This window comes from Manihot esculenta, chromosome 5 (assembly GCF_001659605.2).
Source record: "Manihot esculenta cultivar AM560-2 chromosome 5, M.esculenta_v8, whole genome shotgun sequence".
Lineage (NCBI taxonomy): Eukaryota > Viridiplantae > Streptophyta > Magnoliopsida > Malpighiales > Euphorbiaceae > Manihot > Manihot esculenta.
The window spans coordinates 5,995,996-6,016,515 of NC_035165.2; the positions used below are offsets into that span (position 1 = coordinate 5,995,996).

The window sequence follows — 20,520 nt, forward strand, 5'->3', positions numbered from 1 at the left end:
TAAAATTTAGGTTTTCAGTTTTTTTTATTCGGTTCGGTTTTGAACCGAACCGACCGAATGCTCACCCCTATTGCTTACCTCATTGATTCAGTAATATTAAATTACAAAATAATGATAATATTTGAATATATTGTATTCTTTAATATATTAAAATATATAATTGAAACTTTAAAATCACAAAAGGATCATATTATTTAACCAATTTAAATTATTCTATATCTTTAATTAATATTTTTATTATATTGCTATATTTTTAATTATCTATATTATAAAATATTCATTAAAAATTGATAAATAAAAAGTTTAATCCACTATATAAAAAAACAGTGAAAATAAATATCAAGTAATTTAATAATAAATTTTAAAATGTTAATTTTATTTTTATATATTAAAAGTTACAAATATTTAATTATTTAAATTTTCATGAGCCGCGCGCAATTCCCTTCTTATTTATAAACTTTGGAGAAAACTCGATTTATAATTTAGAAAATGGACGAGTGCTTTTGAATTTTGTTGATGGTTACACTCGTCCACTACATTATTTAGTGGCGGCGGAGTTAGCAATTTCAAAAGATTTTAAACTACGGATGCCGACGATGTACGATTGGGATTCAATTCCAATTCCAGCTCTATCTTGATATCCAAATCAAACTGAAACTTTTTATTTTAATTTCATTTCTTGCCTTTTTGGTCACATCTAATTCTTGGTTCTTAAATTTTAGTATGACACCAATCCAATTTTGCATTCTTTTAACACAATTATTTGCTTTTTTCAAAAAAAAAAAAAAAACCTCATCCTTGAGAGTTAGTTATTAATAAATATTATATTGTATAATACTTTAAACTATTAATTATGTAATTTTTAATTATAAAGCGTCTATATTTTAGCTAATTCTTTACACATATATAAAATAAATTATTAAACATAATATTAAAATAGTAGTATACTTATAACCAAGAATGATAAAATGATTTATTGTATTTATTAGCAAGATTATTAAGAAGCAATAGATAAATGAAAAGTTATACTAATTAAATATACAATGTCTTGAAAGTATATATCTACAAATCATAGAAAAACCATACATAAAATCAATTTGGTATTCTCATTTTTAGTGAAAAACTAGAATCAAACTAAAATATTAAAATAAATTTGATTCAATACAGCTTTTATCAGATCAGTCCGAAACCTCCGAGAAATGTGAAGAACACTAGTTAGAGCATTGCAATAGAAAGTAGCAACAGTAATGAGAACATATAAAACCTTCCATTACATCTTCAACCCAAATTTACCCAAAGAATAACATCATATACATGCATGCCTGCCTGTAAATCATCTTAAGTTTTAAAAGATTATCGTCGAATAGATTTTCACAAAGCCTATAAGCTACTAAGATGAGAATCTTTACAAGAGAATGTTTCTCAGCACTCTAGGCAATGACAGCAGGAGCTGACAGGGAGTAGTCCATAAATATCAATAAAGTTATTACCATAATTAAAAGGATTTTACAACAAAATCTTATGTGCAGGAAAATCAGCTCCCCATTAAAATTGCCTATACCTGGGACAATTGCTAAATCTTGGAAACATATCCTCAGTGGCGGAAAGTCTTCACTACCTGCTCTATCCGTCTCCGGCACAGAGGACAGTTTGTCAGATGTGAAGAGCATGTTGTACAACAGCACATATGGCCGCACCTGCAGATTACGTAATAACGATGAGCATATTACGACTTCAGAAATAATGGTGCAGTTTAGAGCTTTGCTTATAAAATATACTTGTTGATGTACTATATGACATCCATTCACCAATTGATTTTTAATGTTTGAGTTCATACGTTGAGTTTTTATGTCTATTTTAAATGGAACCATCGTTAATTTGAGTCTTGGCTTTTACCCTGAAACACGTGTTATACCTGAACTACATGTACCGTTTCATGCTTGTCATAGGGGGAGTTGCATATGTAAATATACACACATAATATAGATATACAAGAAGCTATTAAGCTTACGGGAGAAAAACGGCATTATACTCCTGCTCAAGGCATATTACACAGAGATCTGGAACTGGACGTTCCCTCTTAGAATTGTCGGATCCATTCTCTGCTTTTCCATTTGAACCTATTAAAAATAATTGCACAATCTTATTATTACGTTACAACCAGTTTCTCTCCAAAATTACCATTATAAGGAATTTACCTTCAGAATCTTGACCTTGTCTCTTAGCAGCAGCAGCAGCAAGAACCCTGTAATAACAACACCTTTTAGCTCCTTTCATGAAAATGGACAGTTTCTACATCTAAGACAAGTACAAGAATGACCCCATTGACATTATGAATCATATATTGACTGGACTCTAGGTAACCATTCAGTTCAACTGCTTCAACATGCCTGTCAGAGAAATGCATTGAAGTTTTGAATTAAAATAGTTCAAGAACTAACATGATTCCAAGAATTCATTATGCCATTTGTATAATGTAAGCAATCATTTAGAGTAAATTTAAGCAGAACTTCAACAGTTTGCAAATACATGCTGGTATCCTGTAAAATGCTTGTTACCAAAAGTAAAACATCAAATTTGAAATTAAGTTTTACAAATTAGGCATTCATTCACCTGGTTATGTTATATCCTGCGGACAATGATTAAACAAAGTGAAACATACCTGCTCTGCAATTCCCAACGGCGCCTTCTTTCCATGATATACTGTATAGCATGCTTGGCAATCAGAAAAGCGCCAAAAACTGTCAAGCTGACTGAGGCATATCTATACCACCTGGTACATAAATGTCCAATTTAACAATTTCATCTTCATAAAATATGCAAAAAAGGAAAGAAGGCATATGTGCAAGCAATTGAACCTTGCCCACTTTCCCAAATTCCCAATGAGTTCATCAATAGTCCTAGGAGAAACGTAAAATGGCCCTTTGTGGGGACGCTGGACCCGAACAGTTCCAATATCATCTTTGACAGCCTGATTATAAATTGAAGAAACCAATATAGAATATCAAACAAATGAACATGATAATTCCAAACATATATGATAAACTCAAATGAATCAGCATCCAACACAGAGACCTTAAAATTAAAGACCAGATTAAATATAAATTAAATTTTTAGAATTTAAGAAGACCATTAAACTGGAAGCAAGGGTAAAGATTTCTCAATTAATGCACTAACTTTAAGTGCAATCCAGAATTCAAAATTTCTCTTTATTGATGTTGTTTCGATGTCTCCCTAGTTAAGAATTGAGTAATTCCAGATGCAAGAGTAGAGTAATTCCAGATTTTTCTTTCATGGTATTATCAGCATTGTAACCGAAAGAAACGAACTAGCAAGCAGAACAATTAAGATGTTTCCCAACCAAGGTTACTAGCAATATGAGTCAGGAATCCAATAGAAATTTGTAGTTTCAGACTTTTCAGTTTATGAAACTGATATTTCAGGCTGAAAAAGGTGACCCAGTGCGCAAAGCATCACACACTTGTGGGCTTTGAAGGACGGTTGATGTACACAGCCTTACATCTATTTTGCAGAGAGGCTGTTTAAGGCAAGAATAAAATACTTTCATCCCGAAACTTCTTCAAGCATAGATTCACAACCAAGAGTTACCAGAAGAGTATTAACCTTTCATCAGTAACAATTGCAAAAAGAAAGAGATGTTTCTCATACACTTGAAATTGGTGGCTCCTAATGGCCATCAGAAAGCAACCAAAACTGGAAACAACGTCATAGTGAGCAGAAGTTTCCTGTTCCGGTTAGGGATCTACCTAGAAACAAGAACTGAAATGAAATTTTGGTTCAGTTCCAGTTTGATTCTTTGTTGTTTCAGTTTGGTTTGATATGGTTTTCGGTTCTTTAGTTCCAGTATACTTCAGTTCGATTCTCGACTCTTAAAACAATTTTATATCTTTTTTTTATGAAAAACTATAATTGTATTACTATTTAAGTTTTAAAATTAGTTACTAATACAAATTATATCATATAATGCATATAATACACATTTAAACCATTTACTAATTATATAATCTTCAATTATAAGGTACACATATAATAAATTATTAAATATATTAGAAATATAGTGATACACTTGTAATTAAAATAATAAGGTGATTTAATATATTTAGAAAAGATAGGTGAATAAAAGAGAATACAAATTTGTAAATTATCCATAATTATAATATACATAATATATACAATGACGCATATCATAATATTAATGCATATAAATATATATATAATTACATACAAAAGTATATAATATACCTAACAAATTATAAAAAACATATGTATAAAATTGGCTATCGTTTCAATTCTAGTATGGTTCAAGAATAGTTTCGATTCGATTCCTGGTCACAAACCACAACCAAACAAAAACAGTAAAATAAGTTCAATTCGGTATAATATCAATGTTTTCATATGGTTTCGGTTTGGAACCCTCAAGAACAGTACACACCCCCTAACAGTGAGATGGATAACGAGATGAACACTCATCATAGAATGGTATGACATGTCTAGGAATGATCACTAAGATAGTTATGATTGAAAGCTACCATATGGAAAAGAGAACACTAATAATCTACTGGAGTTTCAGCAACATGGAAGTTGGTGATGATTAAATGATTTTGAAAAAATTTGTTGAAACGCAATTCCACAGTGATTCTGAAAAGCAAACCCCACCCCTTTCCTCCCATCTCTCTCCCTCCCCCCCCTCTTTTGAAGGCTATGTTTGAGAAAGTAGGGGCTGCAATTGATTGATCCTATTCCTTCTAAATCAAAAAACCAAAACTCAAACTACTAATTTACTAGACTAAACAAAACTGAAATAACAACTAAACCAAATTGAATTTCAGTTCAGTTCAAAACTAATTGGTTCCAACCATTCTCTAGTTACAAAGAAGGTTTCCTCAAAAAAACAATTGATAAGCTTAAATTCAATCCAACATTAAAGATTAAATTCAATCAATCCAGAATTATAAACAAAAGACTTACAATATCAAAGTCGATTAATATTAATAATATCACATTTAATCTCAACATCACAAAACTTGAAATAACACCAAACACAATGCATAAATCTATTTCAACATCCAAGCACAAATCTATCTCAAAAAAAAAGTCCAAACATAAATCAAAGGCCCATTTGCTGTTCTTCCATTATCAGTTGAAGCAGAACAGAAATAAAAAATCTGAATATATTAGCTGGTTCATTGCAGCCCATGAAGATGAAGAACAAGATAGCAGCGAAATTGTCTCAACTTGTGATGCCATTTATCTAGGACTCATTTGCTGATTCTACCATTATTAAGAAGGAGAAGAAGAAGATAATGATTATAATGATGATGATAAAGGGGATTTAGTTTCGTCTGCAAGAAAAAGTAAAAGGGATATAATAAATGGCCTTGATAGACAAAGGACAAAGGAACTTGACTATAAGCAGAAGATGGAACCATGGGTTTGGGTTTGACAATGGACAAGCCATTGACTATGGGTATGGGAAGCATAGGCAAGAAATAGATAAGATGAAAAGAAAGTGTGAGTGGCTTTGTGATTAGGGAAGAAGATTTCTTAAAATATACCCAGCGCCATGCTATAAGAATTGGACAGGCCTTTAAAGGTTGACTATATAAGAGGCCCAAGTTTCAATTGGTTCCTTCTTTTTTCTGGTTAATAAACTGAACTCAAACTAGTCACAATACTTCTCTACAAACTTAATCTAAACAGTACCAAAATGACCGAAAAACAAACCAGATCAGCTCAGTTTAGTCTTTGGTAACCATTGAATGCTTTCCACTATGGGAAAATAAGGAAAATGGGAGGAAGAAAAAGGAGAAATTTTTTTGAAAATAATCTATTTCACCTTGTTTGGGAGAGAGGGAAGTCGGTAAAGAAAACTGGGAGGAAGTTTGTGCATAGGGTCCACAAAATTTAGAACAAATTGGTGTAAAGTCCAATGCCTTACTGGTTTAGTCTTATAACACCATCTTTTATTACAGAGGGGATAAAATTATAATTTCACCATCATAAAACAAATTCCCCCTTAATTTCTTCCTTTCATTTTCTTTCCAATCCAAATAAAAGAAAAGAGAATAACCTTTTTGAATCATTCCTCCCATTTTCCTTCCTATGTTTTCTAAAACATAGCATAAGAGCAATCATGAAGCCAGATGTATTAGAAAGTTCGGCAAAGTTTGAAATTCCGAGGACACATTTACAACAGCTCTATATATGTACCTACTGATAGTGGCTTATATTGCAAATGTAAGAGCTGTTTCTGCAGAAATCATAATCCTAAAGCTACATGTTAGAAACAACCTCATCACCCATTACAATGCAGTCATTAACTCCAAATTTGTAAATAAAGTCATATCTAGTGACACTTTAAATAAATAAACAAAAGACATACCTCACCAACCACCGTTAATGAAGTACCAGTTGGAAGTACCCTTTCAATACGCTTCACACCAAGCATCTGAAATTATAATCACATCAAACAAGCTTGAAAAAGAGTTAAAGCACTGTTCTATAGATGGAAAACACAGAAGAAGATGAACCTTGAGGCCTTGGAGATAGTCTAATGTTCCACGTACAAGTGATCGTCCTGACTCTTCAAAAACTTCACTTCCAACAGTTAACACAAAACCTGAGGCACCCCGGGCCCCCACAACATATACTCGATCAGTTCCATCATCCTGACATGAGCCACAAAACACAAATGAATGGGTTTCTTAATCAAACATATGAAAAGAACATTACCAATATGCAATGACACCTGAGATAGAGAAAGAGGGGAGAGAGAGAGAGAGAGAGTATCTCTCACCAGGTACCATGGCACCTCTTTACTCATTGATAGCATTAAGGCTGAGTCTTGAATCCAAGATCCAGCATCGTTGTGCTTGAGGAAGTGTTGCTCAGCCTGAAAAATATACAAATATGAATATTCACATACTGATAGGCAGAAGAAAGATGATAACCTATGTAGTTATGCTCTTTGAAATAAAAAAATATTATGTTACCGTCTCCTCTACTATAACACCTCTCAAGCCACTATACTCGCAATTGATTGGAGTCTCAGAGCCAACTCTTCCAGAGATAGAAACAACCGACGGTGAGATGTTGCTTTCAATATCAAGTAATTTTGCTGAAAGGTAAAAGAGAAAAACATTCAGGCAACTTCCAGTCGCATATATCATTGGCAAAAATAGTTATCAGATGATTCAAATTTTTTACATCATGAATCATGAATCACAATGTGCATCATCTATGCTTCTAACTGAAGTTACATGGAAACATTCCCCAAAGCTTTTAGGCGATGAATTCATTATTCAGGATAGATAATCATCCCAGGTCCATCTAATTTTGATAATGCACCATCAATGTACCGGTTAACATTGTAACAGAGTTACAATTTGGCTGAAGCAAGGGTAAAGAGTCAAGCATGGAACTTATTCTAATTATCTAACATCAAAGTTGGTAACAAGTGCTACCAAGTCCACTGCAAAGATTCTCACAATTAACTAACTAGCACTACTCTGAGAGTCAATTCAACAAACGGCACTAGGATCCAAAGTTCCTTCAGCTATAACATTACCTATATGACATCAGGATATGGTTGCACGAACAAAGAACTTAGTCCCCCATCATGACCAGGAAAAAAGAAAAGGCATTTTCAGCAGAAAATGCAAATTTACGACAAGCAAATTACATAATCACATTCCAACTTAAGGGGAAAAACAACAGCCAATGATTTTATCAGGATCACATTATCCCCGCTGACATGACAGCATTGATCAAGTTATGTTGCACGACGGGAGAAAAATTGTTAAAGATGCTTAAGCCTCTGAAAATAAACTTCCAAATATAAGCATCAACTAAACTGAAAGGCTCAACGCTTTAGTGATGTAAACAACAAAGTGTCTGTCACATTTATTGCACTCGAACCAAGATTTTAGAGCCAATTATCTATAAGCACAATCATAATATAATTTCTTATTAGGTAGGGGCACACCTAATTCCTTCAGTTGATTGACTCTTGTGACCGACTTAAGAACCTCGGCGTCCCTACACAACCATAAGAAACACAGACGCAAATAAGTAAACGCCATAAACGCATCTGTAACTGTAAACCTGAGCCTACGTGCGTTCTACAGAGAAGGAAGAGGAAGAAAAACCTGCCACTGCTCCTGCCAAGCAAATAAAGCGCAGCAGCACTCAAGCAGCAACTAATTCCACCCCACGGAAGCATTTTCTGCAATCAGCTCAATGAAAATTAAAAACCCTAAGCGGCCTCAAACCGTCTGAATTTGAATTATCATCATCGTTTGTAACATATCATAAACAAAAGAAGAAAAACGAAACCCAATCGATAGAGAAATACGACGGAAAACCACCAAGAGAAGCAAGACGAGTGAATTCAGTATGAGGGAACAAAGATTAGCGAAGCTAATGCAACATGGAGGGAAAAATAGAAGTCCTTCGACAGAGGATACAAGGCATTGTAGAAGGAGAAGAAGTTAGGCGAAGATGACGGAATCTGAAAGAGAGAAGGATAGAGAAGGAGAGAATCTGGTGCGAGAAGTGAAGGACAGTGAAAAGGAAGAGAGGGAGTGAGACAGAGGTTTACTGGGCTTCCTTTTCAATCTTTCTTTTGTTCTTTTTCTTCTTCCTCTCGCGCGCACAAAGTAGGGTAACTTATCCCATTCCCACGCACGCCAACTCGATCGCTAGAGACCAACATGGAGGGACGCTGCTGTGGCCTGTGGGTCACGCCACCCCACTTATCCATGTGGATGGCATCGCAGATTGAGTTTTGTTGATATCCGTCCAATCGAATCATGTTGAAATGAATTCTCGGATTTGATAGGTTAAATTTTAGAAAATAAAAGTTGCATTACACCTTGATTGCACTGATTCCTTTTTTTTTAATACTTTTAAAAAATAAAATGATAATATTCGATAATAATACGCGTCATTATACCAGATTATCGAATAGCAATAACATTATTATATATCACATCTTTGAAACTAAACGTTTTAACTATTTATCATAACAATGCTAAAAAATTAAAGTGTTATCATTTATAAAAAAACATAGACCTTGTTGCTAAAAATATGAAAGTGTAGAATATTAAATTGTACTCTTTTTTCTAGTTAGAAGTTGAGAGTTCGTGAAAGTAAGAATTCATTTCCTCATTCAATTTTAATACAGTTAATATCGAATTAAGTCCACAGCTGCATATTTAATTTTTATTAATCAGTAATTAATTGTTGAAATTTATTTATATAATTTTAGTTTTCCTTAATGTTTATAAGATATAGTTGCTTTAACTTTATGAAAATAAGCAGAAGAATGTAGTGAATTTAAGTGCAAAGAATTAGGATTTGAAATAAAATATAGCCAATATAAAATTAGAATTAAAACCACGCTCAAATTACTTTAGAACTAAAGTAGAATTTAAATTGAAATGTCTAAGTCTAATTTCTTTCTGAAAAATGTTATTGCTTGTTTCTAATTTTGGTTGTTATATAAAATAGACTAGTGTTATATCTTGTACAAAATATGGAATTTAGGTGTAAGTATTCAATATAACAGTTGGTGAGATTATTCTCATGAGGTTAAACTTACAATTATCATATTTTCATTTTTAGATTTTGTTATTTGAATTTGTTGATATTTTACGAGTAGGTTTGGCATTTCTATTATAACTTAGAAGAAAAAAAAACTAGATTTTAAATACAGTAGTAAATAGATTTTAAAAATTAAGTTGAAGTTAATTTAATATATTTTAGTTATAAAAATTGTGAATAATTGAATTTATTTAACGTATTTTTAAAATATTTTTAAATTTCTCAATCAAACTCCAAATGTGGCATATATTTAAGGTTATTTTGGTAATTTCAAAGATAATTGGTAAAAAATTACATGGGGAGAAGTCTAATTGGATGGAGCTAAAATATGTATAAATTTTAAAATAAAAGTGATATATGTATTAATTTTAACATTATTCACGTAAAAATAATTTCTCTTTTTTCAATAAAAGATGAATTTCACAATTCTCATTCTTTAAACACAGCGAAAAGGATCGCTGACAGCACGTAGAGCCAAATCTAACACAAATTCGAACAACATTGGAAATCTTCTCTTTCTGTTGTAAACCCTACAAATCTCAGATTATTTCTTTAGCTTCTAATGGAATTTGTACGATCTTGGCATCCATTTGGCATTTATGTGAAACCACTAACCAGTCACAATAACATTTTGTAGTTAATGAACTTTGGTTTGTAATTAAATGACCCGTTTACTGTCAGAGGTGGGTCAGAGTAATTTCCTGACAGGATTTGGTCTGAAACATATCGATTTGCTGCGTCTGTATAATGGTTTCCATCCCAATTCACGTATTCAGCGGTATTGTTGCAAGGGCTTGCAGTCACTGTGCTCCCATTCAAATTCTTGGTTTCGCCGCAAGCAATCCGGTTGTCAAAGTTTAATGGCGGCTCACCATATCCACAGCACGCTGCTAAAGGCTGCTTGAAGCCTGCAAAGCCATTGTCCAGCTATAAGATTTTGCGGTTGTGCATATGTAAAGGACCATGGATTTTACTTACCATATTGAGAAAAATTTGAAATGAGGTTCCATTTAATTGAGAAGATGTCCACATAAGTGACATTAGCATCAGGAAACTGTGATCGAAACTCTGTAGAAAGATCGTGTAATTGATTGTTGAAAGCATTTGCTACTCTGTTGTGTGCGTTAACACACCCAATCTGGTCGAGACTTGATGCTTTTCTCCCAAATGTTGCGATAATTCTGGGTAAGCAGCCAAGTGGCCCTGTCCCATGAATCCAGAAATTCCTGGCACCCTCGTTGTATAATTTCTGCAGAGTTTTCCAGCAAAATAGGATAGCATTTTCAGGGCAATGTTTAAATTTTTGCTGAACAATGTTTTTGAACTTGCTAAAGGAATGCCAACCTGAAGACCCGTCTCAAACTCTGACAAGATTCCGGGAATATAAGCTCGCATCTGGCGTTCTGATCTCGAGTATAATGCACCATCGAGATCATTCTGGCCCACATCAAACACGTAAAGTGCTTGTTTGAAGAAATGTTCCAGAGGGAGGTACTTCTCAAGGTTCTTATCTAAATCAAAATTGCAAGTGATCAGTCATGAAAATCATTTTATGCCCACATCAAACATACATGAAAAGGCACCATTTCCAATCTAAAATCATGAATTGAAGGCCTTGCTTGAGATGATGTGCTTGTTAAGTGGAGCAGCTGACTAATACCTTTTGCTAGTAATTCAAGAACCCGAGCCTTGAATCTGATAAACTGAGCCACCTGAATTCCAAATGAAAACAGACTTCTAGAATATTGATTTGCTGGAAGTACAGTAGACCCTCCGGTTGCAAAATTACACCCGGTTTGGAAGTTAGGGTCAACTACAGAATCCAGATATGGACTCAGAAATGGATGGTCCATCGCTTCCACTGCAAAGCCAAAAACAAATCAATAGATGGAAATTATGAAAAATTATGATGAGAAGTTGAGAAACATTACTCAGAAAATCGATAATCAAACGGCCGTCACAAAACCGCCCTGCCGGTTCCTGGAAGTAGGTTTGTCCATTAGGAGGTCCTACTGGAAAAGCCACTCCGGCAACCAGACCACCAGTATCAGAATTTGAATCACCGAAGTTAAAAACTGCAGGATAGCTAAAACTCGAAGGAATAACCACCGGCGCATATGAGACAATTAAAGCTAGTATCAGCAGAGTATAGAGTTCATGAGCCATGGTTAACCGGAGAAAACTATATCTAGCTTAAGGAGCCAGGACCAGAGAAAGAGCAGCTAAAATAAATTTTCCCTGAAGTGGCTGCAAAGCAAAGACAAAGTTATCGTAAGGGATGCTTTTGCCTTGCACGTCGAAATAAGCAGTAATGTATATAAAAGGTGACGGATGACTTGTCTCTTGGATTCAACTTGTTTTAGCGAGGATAGCATACAGATACATAAAATCAAGGCAATTTCTTACACGCAAATGTACGCTCAATTAATCGAATATTATTAATTTAAATATAAAATTTGTCATAATTTTAACTAGTGTGTCATCTATTTTTCGACAGAATTACAAAGTCGAAGTTAGTGATCAACCTGACACGCCTGGAATGGTGCTGAATTGACTTCAATCAGGTGAATATTTTCTTAAACTTCTTTTTTTAACAGCAAGAGCTGAGGCTTCATATTTGAATTGCTAGTTATGTTGGAAATAGGTAGATGGTGAACTTCACGCCATCCTTTGAAAATGAAACAAAATGCAGAATAATTTTCAGATAAATAAACCGAGATTATGAGGCAGGACTGATTTAGTTGGCCTACCTAGATATAATTTCAGAATAAATTCATAAGCTAGAAAATCATGCATTTTGCCCCCAAAATAAAGCAGATTGATGAACACTCCTCTACAGTAATTCTTACATGAATGATCTTTTTAATTTTCAAGCTTAAGTTTAGATAAAACTTAACAGGCTAATTAAAAAAATTTAAAAACTATTTAAAATGATGATTTCAATTTAGCATTAGACCCAAATTATTCATACCTCCCGGACTTTCGACATCAAGAAAAATGACGATTGGATTCGGAGCTCAATGCCCTAGTCATCGAGCCTTTTCAAATCCTGGCTCAAAGTAGACCAGAATCAATAAACAAGCATTAAGCGGTTCAAATCAGCCCAAAATTAATAGCTGGGCGGGCATGAAGCCCAGCTGAAAAAATAAAAGACTCAACGGGTATGCTTTGGTCGAACCAAAGCCCCTCCCTTTCTCTCTCTCTTAAACCCCCTCTGAATCTTTCGTCTCCGCCTCTCTCCGGACATTCTTCATTTCTCTCTCAACATTATTTTCCACCATGGCTTCAGCGGCACTGAGAAACCCTAACTCCAAACGCCTTTTCCAATTATCTTCCCCAATCTACTGGTGCTGTCGAGGATCGGCCTCTGCTCATTTCGCTGTTTCCTCTTTGCTCGCTGGAAATGACACTACCTCTGTGTCCGCTGGTCCATGGTGGAGATCCATGGCTACCTTCACTCGGACGTAAGCCCAAAACTTAGCTTGTTATTTTTTTATTGGTGCTTACAAGTTATGTATGAACTTAATGGTTGGAGATTTGTAATTGGACTGGGAGAAATATCTGAAATAATTCAACATCTTTTACTATCAAAATTGATTCTGCTACTAATAGTAGTTGTGATAGAACTTGAGCAAAGAGGTCCAATTTGTATATCATGATTATATTTGTATTTCATCTCTCCTTATCTTTTAGTTGTTGTTAGGTTGATTGTCAGTTCGTGACTGGGTTGGTTTTCAGAATGCGTAATATCGCTGTGAAATGTGCTTTAATTTTCCTTGATAAACTAGCTTCCATGATTCTTCAAAGCAACTAAAAGAAATGAAGGGGGAATAATGAGGGGAAAGATGACAATGTTTCCTTTCTAACATCGTGGGGAAAGATATATGCGTGGTGTCTTAAAGTAGATTCTTTGCAATGAGCCTCTTGGTTTCCTTCTTTGCAGTAAACCTCATGTTAATGTGGGAACAATTGGACATGTTGATCATGGAAAGACTACTCTTACCGCAGCAATAACAAAGGTTTGCCTTTTGATGCATTCTTTATTTACATCACAGTGTCATTTCATGTACCCTGACTTCATCTTTGTATTCGTGGAACATATAAGTTCCGGATTACATCAATGAAGTGGGTTTATTACAACAGGGACTCGCACTTATTTAGAACCTTAAATATTTATATTTCTAGGTTCTGGCAGAAGAAGGTAAAGCCAAGGCTGTGGCCTTCGATGAAATTGACAAGGCCCCGGAGGAGAAAAAGAGAGGAATTACAATTGCAACGGTTGGAACATCATTCCCATAGTTTGTTTTGTGATTATCATTTAACTGTGCCATGAATGGATGATTTTTTGCTTACTTGTCCCTTTTCCTCCATTAAGCAAATCTAGTTTTGAATTTATTGCAGGCTCATGTGGAGTATGAAACTGCCAAGCGCCACTATGCCCATGTTGACTGCCCTGGACATGCTGATTATGTCAAAGTAAGTTCTGAGTTTAACTATCATGAGACTAAGTATGCTTTGTTTTTGTTGAATCCTATCATGTCAAAGGCCCAATCTCCACTATTGTGTAGACTATAGGAGGAATAAGGTGGAGGTTATGGTCATGTATAGCAAGAGTAGGGCACCTTCACCATTTTTAAGTACTTTTTTTTAATCTTCACTCATCAGCTTGGATTATATTTCTAGGCATGTGCATATGCCTAGACTGGAATTAAGTTGTGCACCTGAAATGCTACTGGTTTCTTAGAACCTCCTAGTTTAGAAATGAATGTCTTTTTTCTTCTTGCTTCGCCTTCGCACAGAAGAACCCCCGGGTGTGACAGTGAACTTATATGTCAATTTAATAGCAGTAATTTTCGCTTGGTCTCTTTTCCTGGCAGCATGTTAGTTGAACAAATGATTTTTGTTTCTCTTTGGAAAAGAATCATGGGCTCATTCAGTGATCTATTGATTTTAATTTATGTTCAGAACATGATTACTGGAGCTGCCCAGATGGATGGTGGAATTCTGGTTGTATCTGCTCCTGATGGGCCAATGCCACAGACAAAGGAGCATATTCTGCTTGCTCGTCAGGTGAGCATCATACAGTTAGAGGCTTGTGAACATATTAGTTTATTCTTTTCGCTCATTCCTGTTAATCAGTTTGTAAACCTAAAGGGATTCTTTTTACAATGAATTGGGCAGGTTGGTGTGCCATCACTTGTGTGTTTCCTGAATAAAGTTGATGCTGTTGATGATCCTGAGTTATTAGAGCTTGTGGAAATGGAGCTCCGTGGTGGGTATCTTTTGAGATTACTGTTTCAATTGACTGCTATTTCTTTCTTCTGGAACATATATGTTTTTCATAATTCATGCACTCAATAATTTGGCAGAACTGCTTAGTTTCTACAAGTTTCCTGGAGATGAAATCCCCATCATTCGAGGATCAGCATTGTCTGCTTTACAGGGAACAAATGAAGAAATTGGGAAAAATGCCATATTAAAATTAATGGATGCTGTGGATGAATACATTCCTGATCCTGTGAGGCAACTTGACAAGCCCTTCCTAATGCCAATAGAAGATGTTTTCTCAATTCAGGTAATGTGGCACATATTTTCTACTTGCATTTTCATTTACAAAACTCTTGCTGTGATTGTGAATTTTAAAATCTACTTCTTGGGATGCAATTTTTCTTGAGTGATTTAATTGATTGCAAACCCTATTCTGGATCTGGATCTATTCTATTATTCTCTTGCCAAAAAGAATCATTTTAGTTGTACATAAGGAGAAGTTGGTTCTTTGGGTTAAATGTCTATTGAGCTTTGGCTGATATTGTTGTTGTTGTTGTTTGTTTTGTCCTTTTTTTGTTCAAGGGACGTGGAACTGTTGCAACTGGACGTGTTGAGCAAGGGACCATCAAAGTTGGTGAAGAAGTTGAAATTTTGGGGTTAATGCAGGTAACTTTTAACGCGATTTTCTTTTTCTTTTGTGTCCTTTCTCATCCTTGAGCAGATGATGTACTATATGATTCAATTTATATTGTAGAAATATAATATTTTGTTTGTTGTATTTCATAATAAATATTACAACCTATTTATATATAAAAGACGGTATCTAAACAGGAAGGAAAATCAAGTTTATGATTATACAATCCCTAAGATTAAGCAACTAACCCATCTATCAATATTTATTTCCTATATTAATATATTTACTTCCTATAATCTATGACACTCCCCCTCAAGTTGGAGCATAAATGTTAATCATGCCTAACTTGTTACATATATAATCAACTCGTCCCATACAACTTAGCAGACACCGAATTTGTGAACCCAACTTCTTTTAATAATTGACGTACCCACAAAACTTCACAAATGGTTTTTATCATGACTTGACATTCAGGTTCAGCACTAGAACGGGCGACCACATTTTCTCAGCTTGGTAAAACGTCTTACACATCATAAATACGAGAAATATTCCCTTTGCCAGAATATAAAAATTTCAAATATTCCATTAATTCTTTAACAAATTCAAAATGATTAATAAGACTAATCACTTTACTGTGAAGAATTTCGAATCCGTGAACAGTACTTCGATGAACAGTACTCGTGACCCGTGAACAGTACCCGATGAACAGTACTCGTAAACCGTATCCAATGAACAGTACTCGTGAACAGTGCCCGATGAACAGTACCCGTGAACAATGCCCGATGAACAGTACCCGTGAACAATGCCTGATGAACAGTACCCGTGAACAATACGTGATGAACAAAGCTCTAAGTCTCCAAATGTTACCCTTTATGGATAACCCAAATGAACAGAGCCCTAAATCTCCAAATGTTACCCTTTATGAGTAATCCAAATAAACAGAGTCCTAAGTCTCCAAATGTTACCCTTTATGAGTAACCAAATGAATAGAGCCCTAAGTCTCCAAATTTTACCTTGTATGAGTAACCCAAATGAACAGAGCTCTAGCTCTCCAAATGTTACCCTTTATGAGTAATCAAATGAACAGAGCCCTAGGACTCCAAATGTTACCTTTTTATGGGTAACCCAAATGAACAATATCAAAAAAAGCCTCCAGATGCCTCCAGATGTTACCCTTTATTGATAATCCAAATGTTGGACGAAATCCACAAGCTAGCAGGTGGACATCACACTCTCCCCTACTAAATTAATTTGCGACGTCCTCATCGCAACTGAATTGAATACAATTGCTAAACCAAGACCAGACCCTCCGGTATTGTGGTTCGCTAGTGCCTTAGGCGGCTCCACCACGTCTCACACGGGTAGCCCTTTCCTCGCAAGCCTACTAGCTCTGTGCAATTTGTCTGACCCAGGGTGGCTCTTATACCATGTAGAGATATAATATTTTGTTTGTTGTATTTCATAATAAATATTACAACCTATTTATATATAAAAGACGGTATCTAAACAGGAAGGAAAATCAAGTCTATGATTATACAATCCCTAAGATTAAGCAACTAATCCATCTATCAATATTTATTTCCTATATTAATATATTTACTTCCTATAATCTATAACATATATCAACCATTTTTTGGGTTTGTGATGCTTTCAGTTTAGATTATCATTGATATAAGTAACTTTGAACTATCTTCTGTAGGGTGCTCCTCTTAAGACAACAGTGACAGGTGTTGAGATGTTTAAGAAAATTTTGGATCAAGGACAAGTAGGTCAATGGTTTTAAGATCTCTTGGATTATTCAAGCTGTTTGACAGTAGTTACTGTACTATTGCTGAGTTTATATTTTCTTTGTTTTTCTAGGCTGGTGATAATGTGGGTCTTCTCCTACGTGGTCTAAAGCGAGAAGATGTGCAAAGAGGACAGGTAAGTGACAACAATTTAGAGATACGATTGCTGTTTGGGAGGTTATTGATTCATTTGATCAAATTTATAAAGTGCACCTTACTGGTAGTGGGACCTGAATGATCTTCCTGTGAGCTGGGAAAAAAAATTATGATTCTTGTGATTTTCTTTTAAAGCTGAAAGGTGCTTAACTGTGATTTGAAAAAAAAAATGGAAGCAAAATTCTTTTTCTTGAGGCATACATAACTTTGATCAATGTTAATTTACACAAAGGATTATTGTGATACTTCTTTATGTTAACAAACTGAGTTTATGCCTGTCATGTTGGCTAATAACCTAATGATTGAGTGCTTGCCTCATAGTGCAAGGGATTAAGGGCTTTATCTCTACGCCCCTTTCCCCCCCTTCGAAAAGAAATAATAATAATAATGAGAGTGCTCACCTCATGGTGAAAGCGATTAAGGGTTTTATCTCTAGCACCGTACCCCCCTTTGAATTTATTATAATAATAATAATTAAAGAAATTAAGCAAAGATTTTATTCTTTTTATTGGTTTAGGTGATTGCCAAACCTGGAACTGTGAAAACATACCGTAAGTTTGAGGCAGAGATATATGTCCTCACAAAGGATGAAGGTGGACGTCATACTGCTTTCTTTTCCAACTATAGGCCACAGTTTTACATGAGGACTGCAGATATCACTGGCAAAGTAGAGTTGCCTGAAAATGTTAAGATGGTTATGCCTGGGGACAATGTGACTGCAACTTTTGAGTTGATCTTACCTGTTCCCCTTGAAGCAGGTGACTTTGGATAGACATCCTTTATAACATCTTATTTATGTTTGGTAGGGGGAGAATGAAGAAAATTTGTTTTTTATATCATTATTTTTATCTTCCTTAGGCGCAATGCATGTATCCTTTATTGTGTCAAAATTTAAAAAATATGATTATTTTTATAGTTGCTGTTAGATAAAGAGATGAAGCGTGTAGATCTGCTGCGCTAATATGTTTGTCTGTTGTTGGCTTAACAGGACAAAGATTTGCCTTGAGAGAGGGAGGTAGAACAGTCGGAGCAGGTGTGGTCTCAAAAGTACTTAGCTGAGTTGTTTTGGAGCCAGATCTTTTGTGCTTTTTGTCTCCTCTTTCCTTAAAAGAGCTCTAGGTAAGAAGGCTAAGCAAATGCCATGTTCTAATTTTTTACGTAGTCTGCATTTGAAGCAATGTTGATTCTAGGCGTTACTGGAGAATGGAGATTGATTGTTAAGTGATAGCAAACGAGTTAGGTTGAAAGATGGATGTCTTCCAATCCCTCATGCATAGCAGCATACTGTTGATCAACATACTTGATCTTTTTTGCCCCCTACAGGTTTATGTGGGTTTATCTTTAAATAAAAATATCCCTTTCAAACTGTACAACTTTTTAGTCGCAAACTGTACTTCTACTGAACTATATTGCAATGTCACTAATCATTTGTATTTGAAGGGTTTTATTGACAAAATTTCATGGTTGGGAGTCTTAGAGGTGAGGATCTGAATGATTAGCTGATATTAAATGGTGGATAAAAGAGTGTATTGATGACATTAATTTAGAAGAAAATTTCCTTAGTTCTTTTACTTGTGGGATTTGTGAAATTGCTGAGAGATGGGTTCCCTAATCCTTATGCTCATTGACGTGATGAGAGTGAATTTAATATTATTAGATTAAATATTTAATTTTTTCTGTTTATTTTATATGTTTTGATTAATTTTACATATATATTTTTTTATAATTTTTGTCTTCATTTTTAATTATTTTAAAATTATTATGCATTTTTCTTTTTCATAATCTTATTTAATATTATCTTATTTTTAAAAAATCTTTTAAAATATCTCTTAATATTTAATAAAATTTAATGTTTTTAAGATGTGTTTGGTCGTAAAAGTTAATAACAAAAATTATTTTTCTTTATTATGTGTGAAAAAATTATAAGATATAGGATTATAACATAAAAAATTAATAATATAATAATTATAAATTGTAAGTGATGCAATTGGAAGTTACCACTTGCTAAGACTGATCCTTTGAGTGGGCTGCTTTGAAATATTTATTGCCATCTAGTAAAAAGATCGAGGAGGTTTATTTTATTTCCCACCGGGCTGCTTTGATTGTTTCCTATTTCAAAAAAATTAAAATCGAATCTTCAATTGAAATTTCCTTATTTAAACAAACACTTGAAAACAATTGGATTAAAACGTTATTAATAAATACAGGGCTAAACTGATTATTTGACCACAAATATAATCTGGCTAATCTCGTCAAAAACTTTTCTATGCACCGAACAATTTGCCGGAACCACCAGATCTTGCATATTTCGCAACCGAATCTTCTGAGAGAATCTATATGTTTATCTTTCTTATTGGATTTATTTTGTAAAAAAAAAAGGATTTAATGAATTTTTAAAAAAATCATGTATTATTTTATTTTCAAAAATTTTGTAATTTAAAAAAAAAATTTCATTGATAGAAAATTTGAATTAAATTATAATTTTATGAAATATTTAATTTTAAAAAGGGTATGAGTGTTGTCAATGATTGACTAGTGAGATGGGATTGCGCTTAGGAACATGCTGTGCTTCCTTGATTGCGAGAAGCGAAGGAGACGGGGGAGGGGTTTGATAGTGAGGAGCAAAATTGGGAGTATGATATTAATGATTGAAGGGGAAATTTCAGTTTAATAAATTGAATGGCTTGCTCACAGCGAGCAATTGTATTACTTTTGAGTTGAAGTTGATTTAATTGACCATAATTAAACTGTGAATGCTACGCTCCACCCTAAATTTAACTAGGGTTCAAAGTAATTTTAATTTTCTTCATGATTTACATCAAAAAATTGCATGGACTGAATTAAACACACTAATTCCATAAATTACAGAATAATTATTTATGTATATATTTTATTTAATTTAGATAAATTACAGAATAATTATTATACATCATAAAAATTTCTATTTAGTCATCTTATTTTTAAGTGTGTTTTTATATTCATAAATATTTAATGTATTTGCAAAAAGATACATTATAGTAAAGTATACAAATAATTTAAAATAATTATTCT

At 34.1% G+C, this 20,520-nt stretch overlaps 3 protein-coding genes across 3 annotated transcripts; 1 reads left to right on the forward strand and 2 right to left on the reverse strand.

Moving 5' to 3' along the window:
* Positions 1 to 1,245: 1,245 nt before the first annotated feature.
* On the reverse strand, positions 1,246 to 8,718 carry LOC110616022 (E3 ubiquitin-protein ligase SP1). Its single transcript, XM_021758321.2, has 11 exons — positions 8,169 to 8,718; positions 8,006 to 8,058; positions 7,014 to 7,138; positions 6,818 to 6,913; positions 6,552 to 6,689; positions 6,404 to 6,469; positions 2,859 to 2,971; positions 2,663 to 2,773; positions 2,199 to 2,245; positions 2,012 to 2,120; positions 1,246 to 1,697 (listed from the first exon to the last, which is right to left on the reverse strand). Exons 1-11 carry the CDS (start codon positions 8,240 to 8,242, stop codon positions 1,595 to 1,597), a joined length of 1,035 nt encoding a protein of 344 aa, XP_021614013.1. The 5' UTR covers positions 8,243 to 8,718; the 3' UTR covers positions 1,246 to 1,594.
* Positions 8,719 to 9,996: 1,278 nt separating this feature from the next.
* Positions 9,997 to 11,907, reverse strand: LOC110616341 (GDSL esterase/lipase At1g54790). Its single transcript, XM_021758736.2, has 5 exons — positions 11,556 to 11,907; positions 11,285 to 11,485; positions 10,969 to 11,135; positions 10,603 to 10,873; positions 9,997 to 10,532 (listed from the first exon to the last, which is right to left on the reverse strand). The coding sequence occupies exons 1-5, from the start codon at positions 11,788 to 11,790 to the stop codon at positions 10,243 to 10,245; spliced, it is 1,164 nt and encodes a 387-aa protein (XP_021614428.1). The 5' UTR covers positions 11,791 to 11,907; the 3' UTR covers positions 9,997 to 10,242.
* An 847-nt stretch (positions 11,908 to 12,754) lies between these two features.
* On the forward strand, positions 12,755 to 18,904 carry LOC110616260 (elongation factor Tu, mitochondrial). Its single transcript, XM_021758626.2, has 12 exons — positions 12,755 to 13,088; positions 13,568 to 13,643; positions 13,810 to 13,902; positions 14,026 to 14,100; positions 14,590 to 14,694; positions 14,806 to 14,896; positions 14,994 to 15,199; positions 15,475 to 15,558; positions 17,226 to 17,291; positions 17,387 to 17,449; positions 17,987 to 18,227; positions 18,458 to 18,904. Exons 1-12 carry the CDS (start codon positions 12,904 to 12,906, stop codon positions 18,526 to 18,528), a joined length of 1,356 nt encoding a protein of 451 aa, XP_021614318.1. The 5' UTR covers positions 12,755 to 12,903; the 3' UTR covers positions 18,529 to 18,904.
* Positions 18,905 to 20,520: the final 1,616 nt, after the last annotated feature.

Bases quoted from the DNA above. Each gene is read 5' to 3' on its own strand.
- LOC110616341 (XM_021758736.2), bottom strand. From the start codon at position 11,790: ATGGCTCATGAACTCTATACTCTGCTGATACTAGCTTTAATTGTCTCA. The intron at 11,486-11,555 runs GTAATGTTTCTC...TTGGCTTTGCAG, and splicing joins TTTGATTATCGATTTTCTGA to TGGAAGCGATGGACCATCCA. The intron at 10,533-10,602 runs GTAAGTAAAATC...ATGGCTTTGCAG, and splicing joins TTCAAATTTTTCTCAATATG to GCTTCAAGCAGCCTTTAGCA.
- LOC110616260 (XM_021758626.2), top strand. From the start codon at position 12,904: ATGGCTTCAGCGGCACTGAGAAACCCTAACTCCAAACGCCTTTTCCAA. The intron at 14,695-14,805 runs GTGAGCATCATA...TGAATTGGGCAG, and splicing joins ATATTCTGCTTGCTCGTCAG to GTTGGTGTGCCATCACTTGT. The intron at 14,897-14,993 runs GTGGGTATCTTT...ATAATTTGGCAG, and splicing joins TGTGGAAATGGAGCTCCGTG to AACTGCTTAGTTTCTACAAG.
- LOC110616022 (XM_021758321.2), bottom strand. From the start codon at position 8,242: ATGCTTCCGTGGGGTGGAATTAGTTGCTGCTTGAGTGCTGCTGCGCTT. The intron at 6,470-6,551 runs GTTCATCTTCTT...TTATAATTTCAG, and splicing joins ACTATCTCCAAGGCCTCAAG to ATGCTTGGTGTGAAGCGTAT. The intron at 2,774-2,858 runs GTTCAATTGCTT...TTTATGTACCAG, and splicing joins AATTTGGGAAAGTGGGCAAG to GTGGTATAGATATGCCTCAG.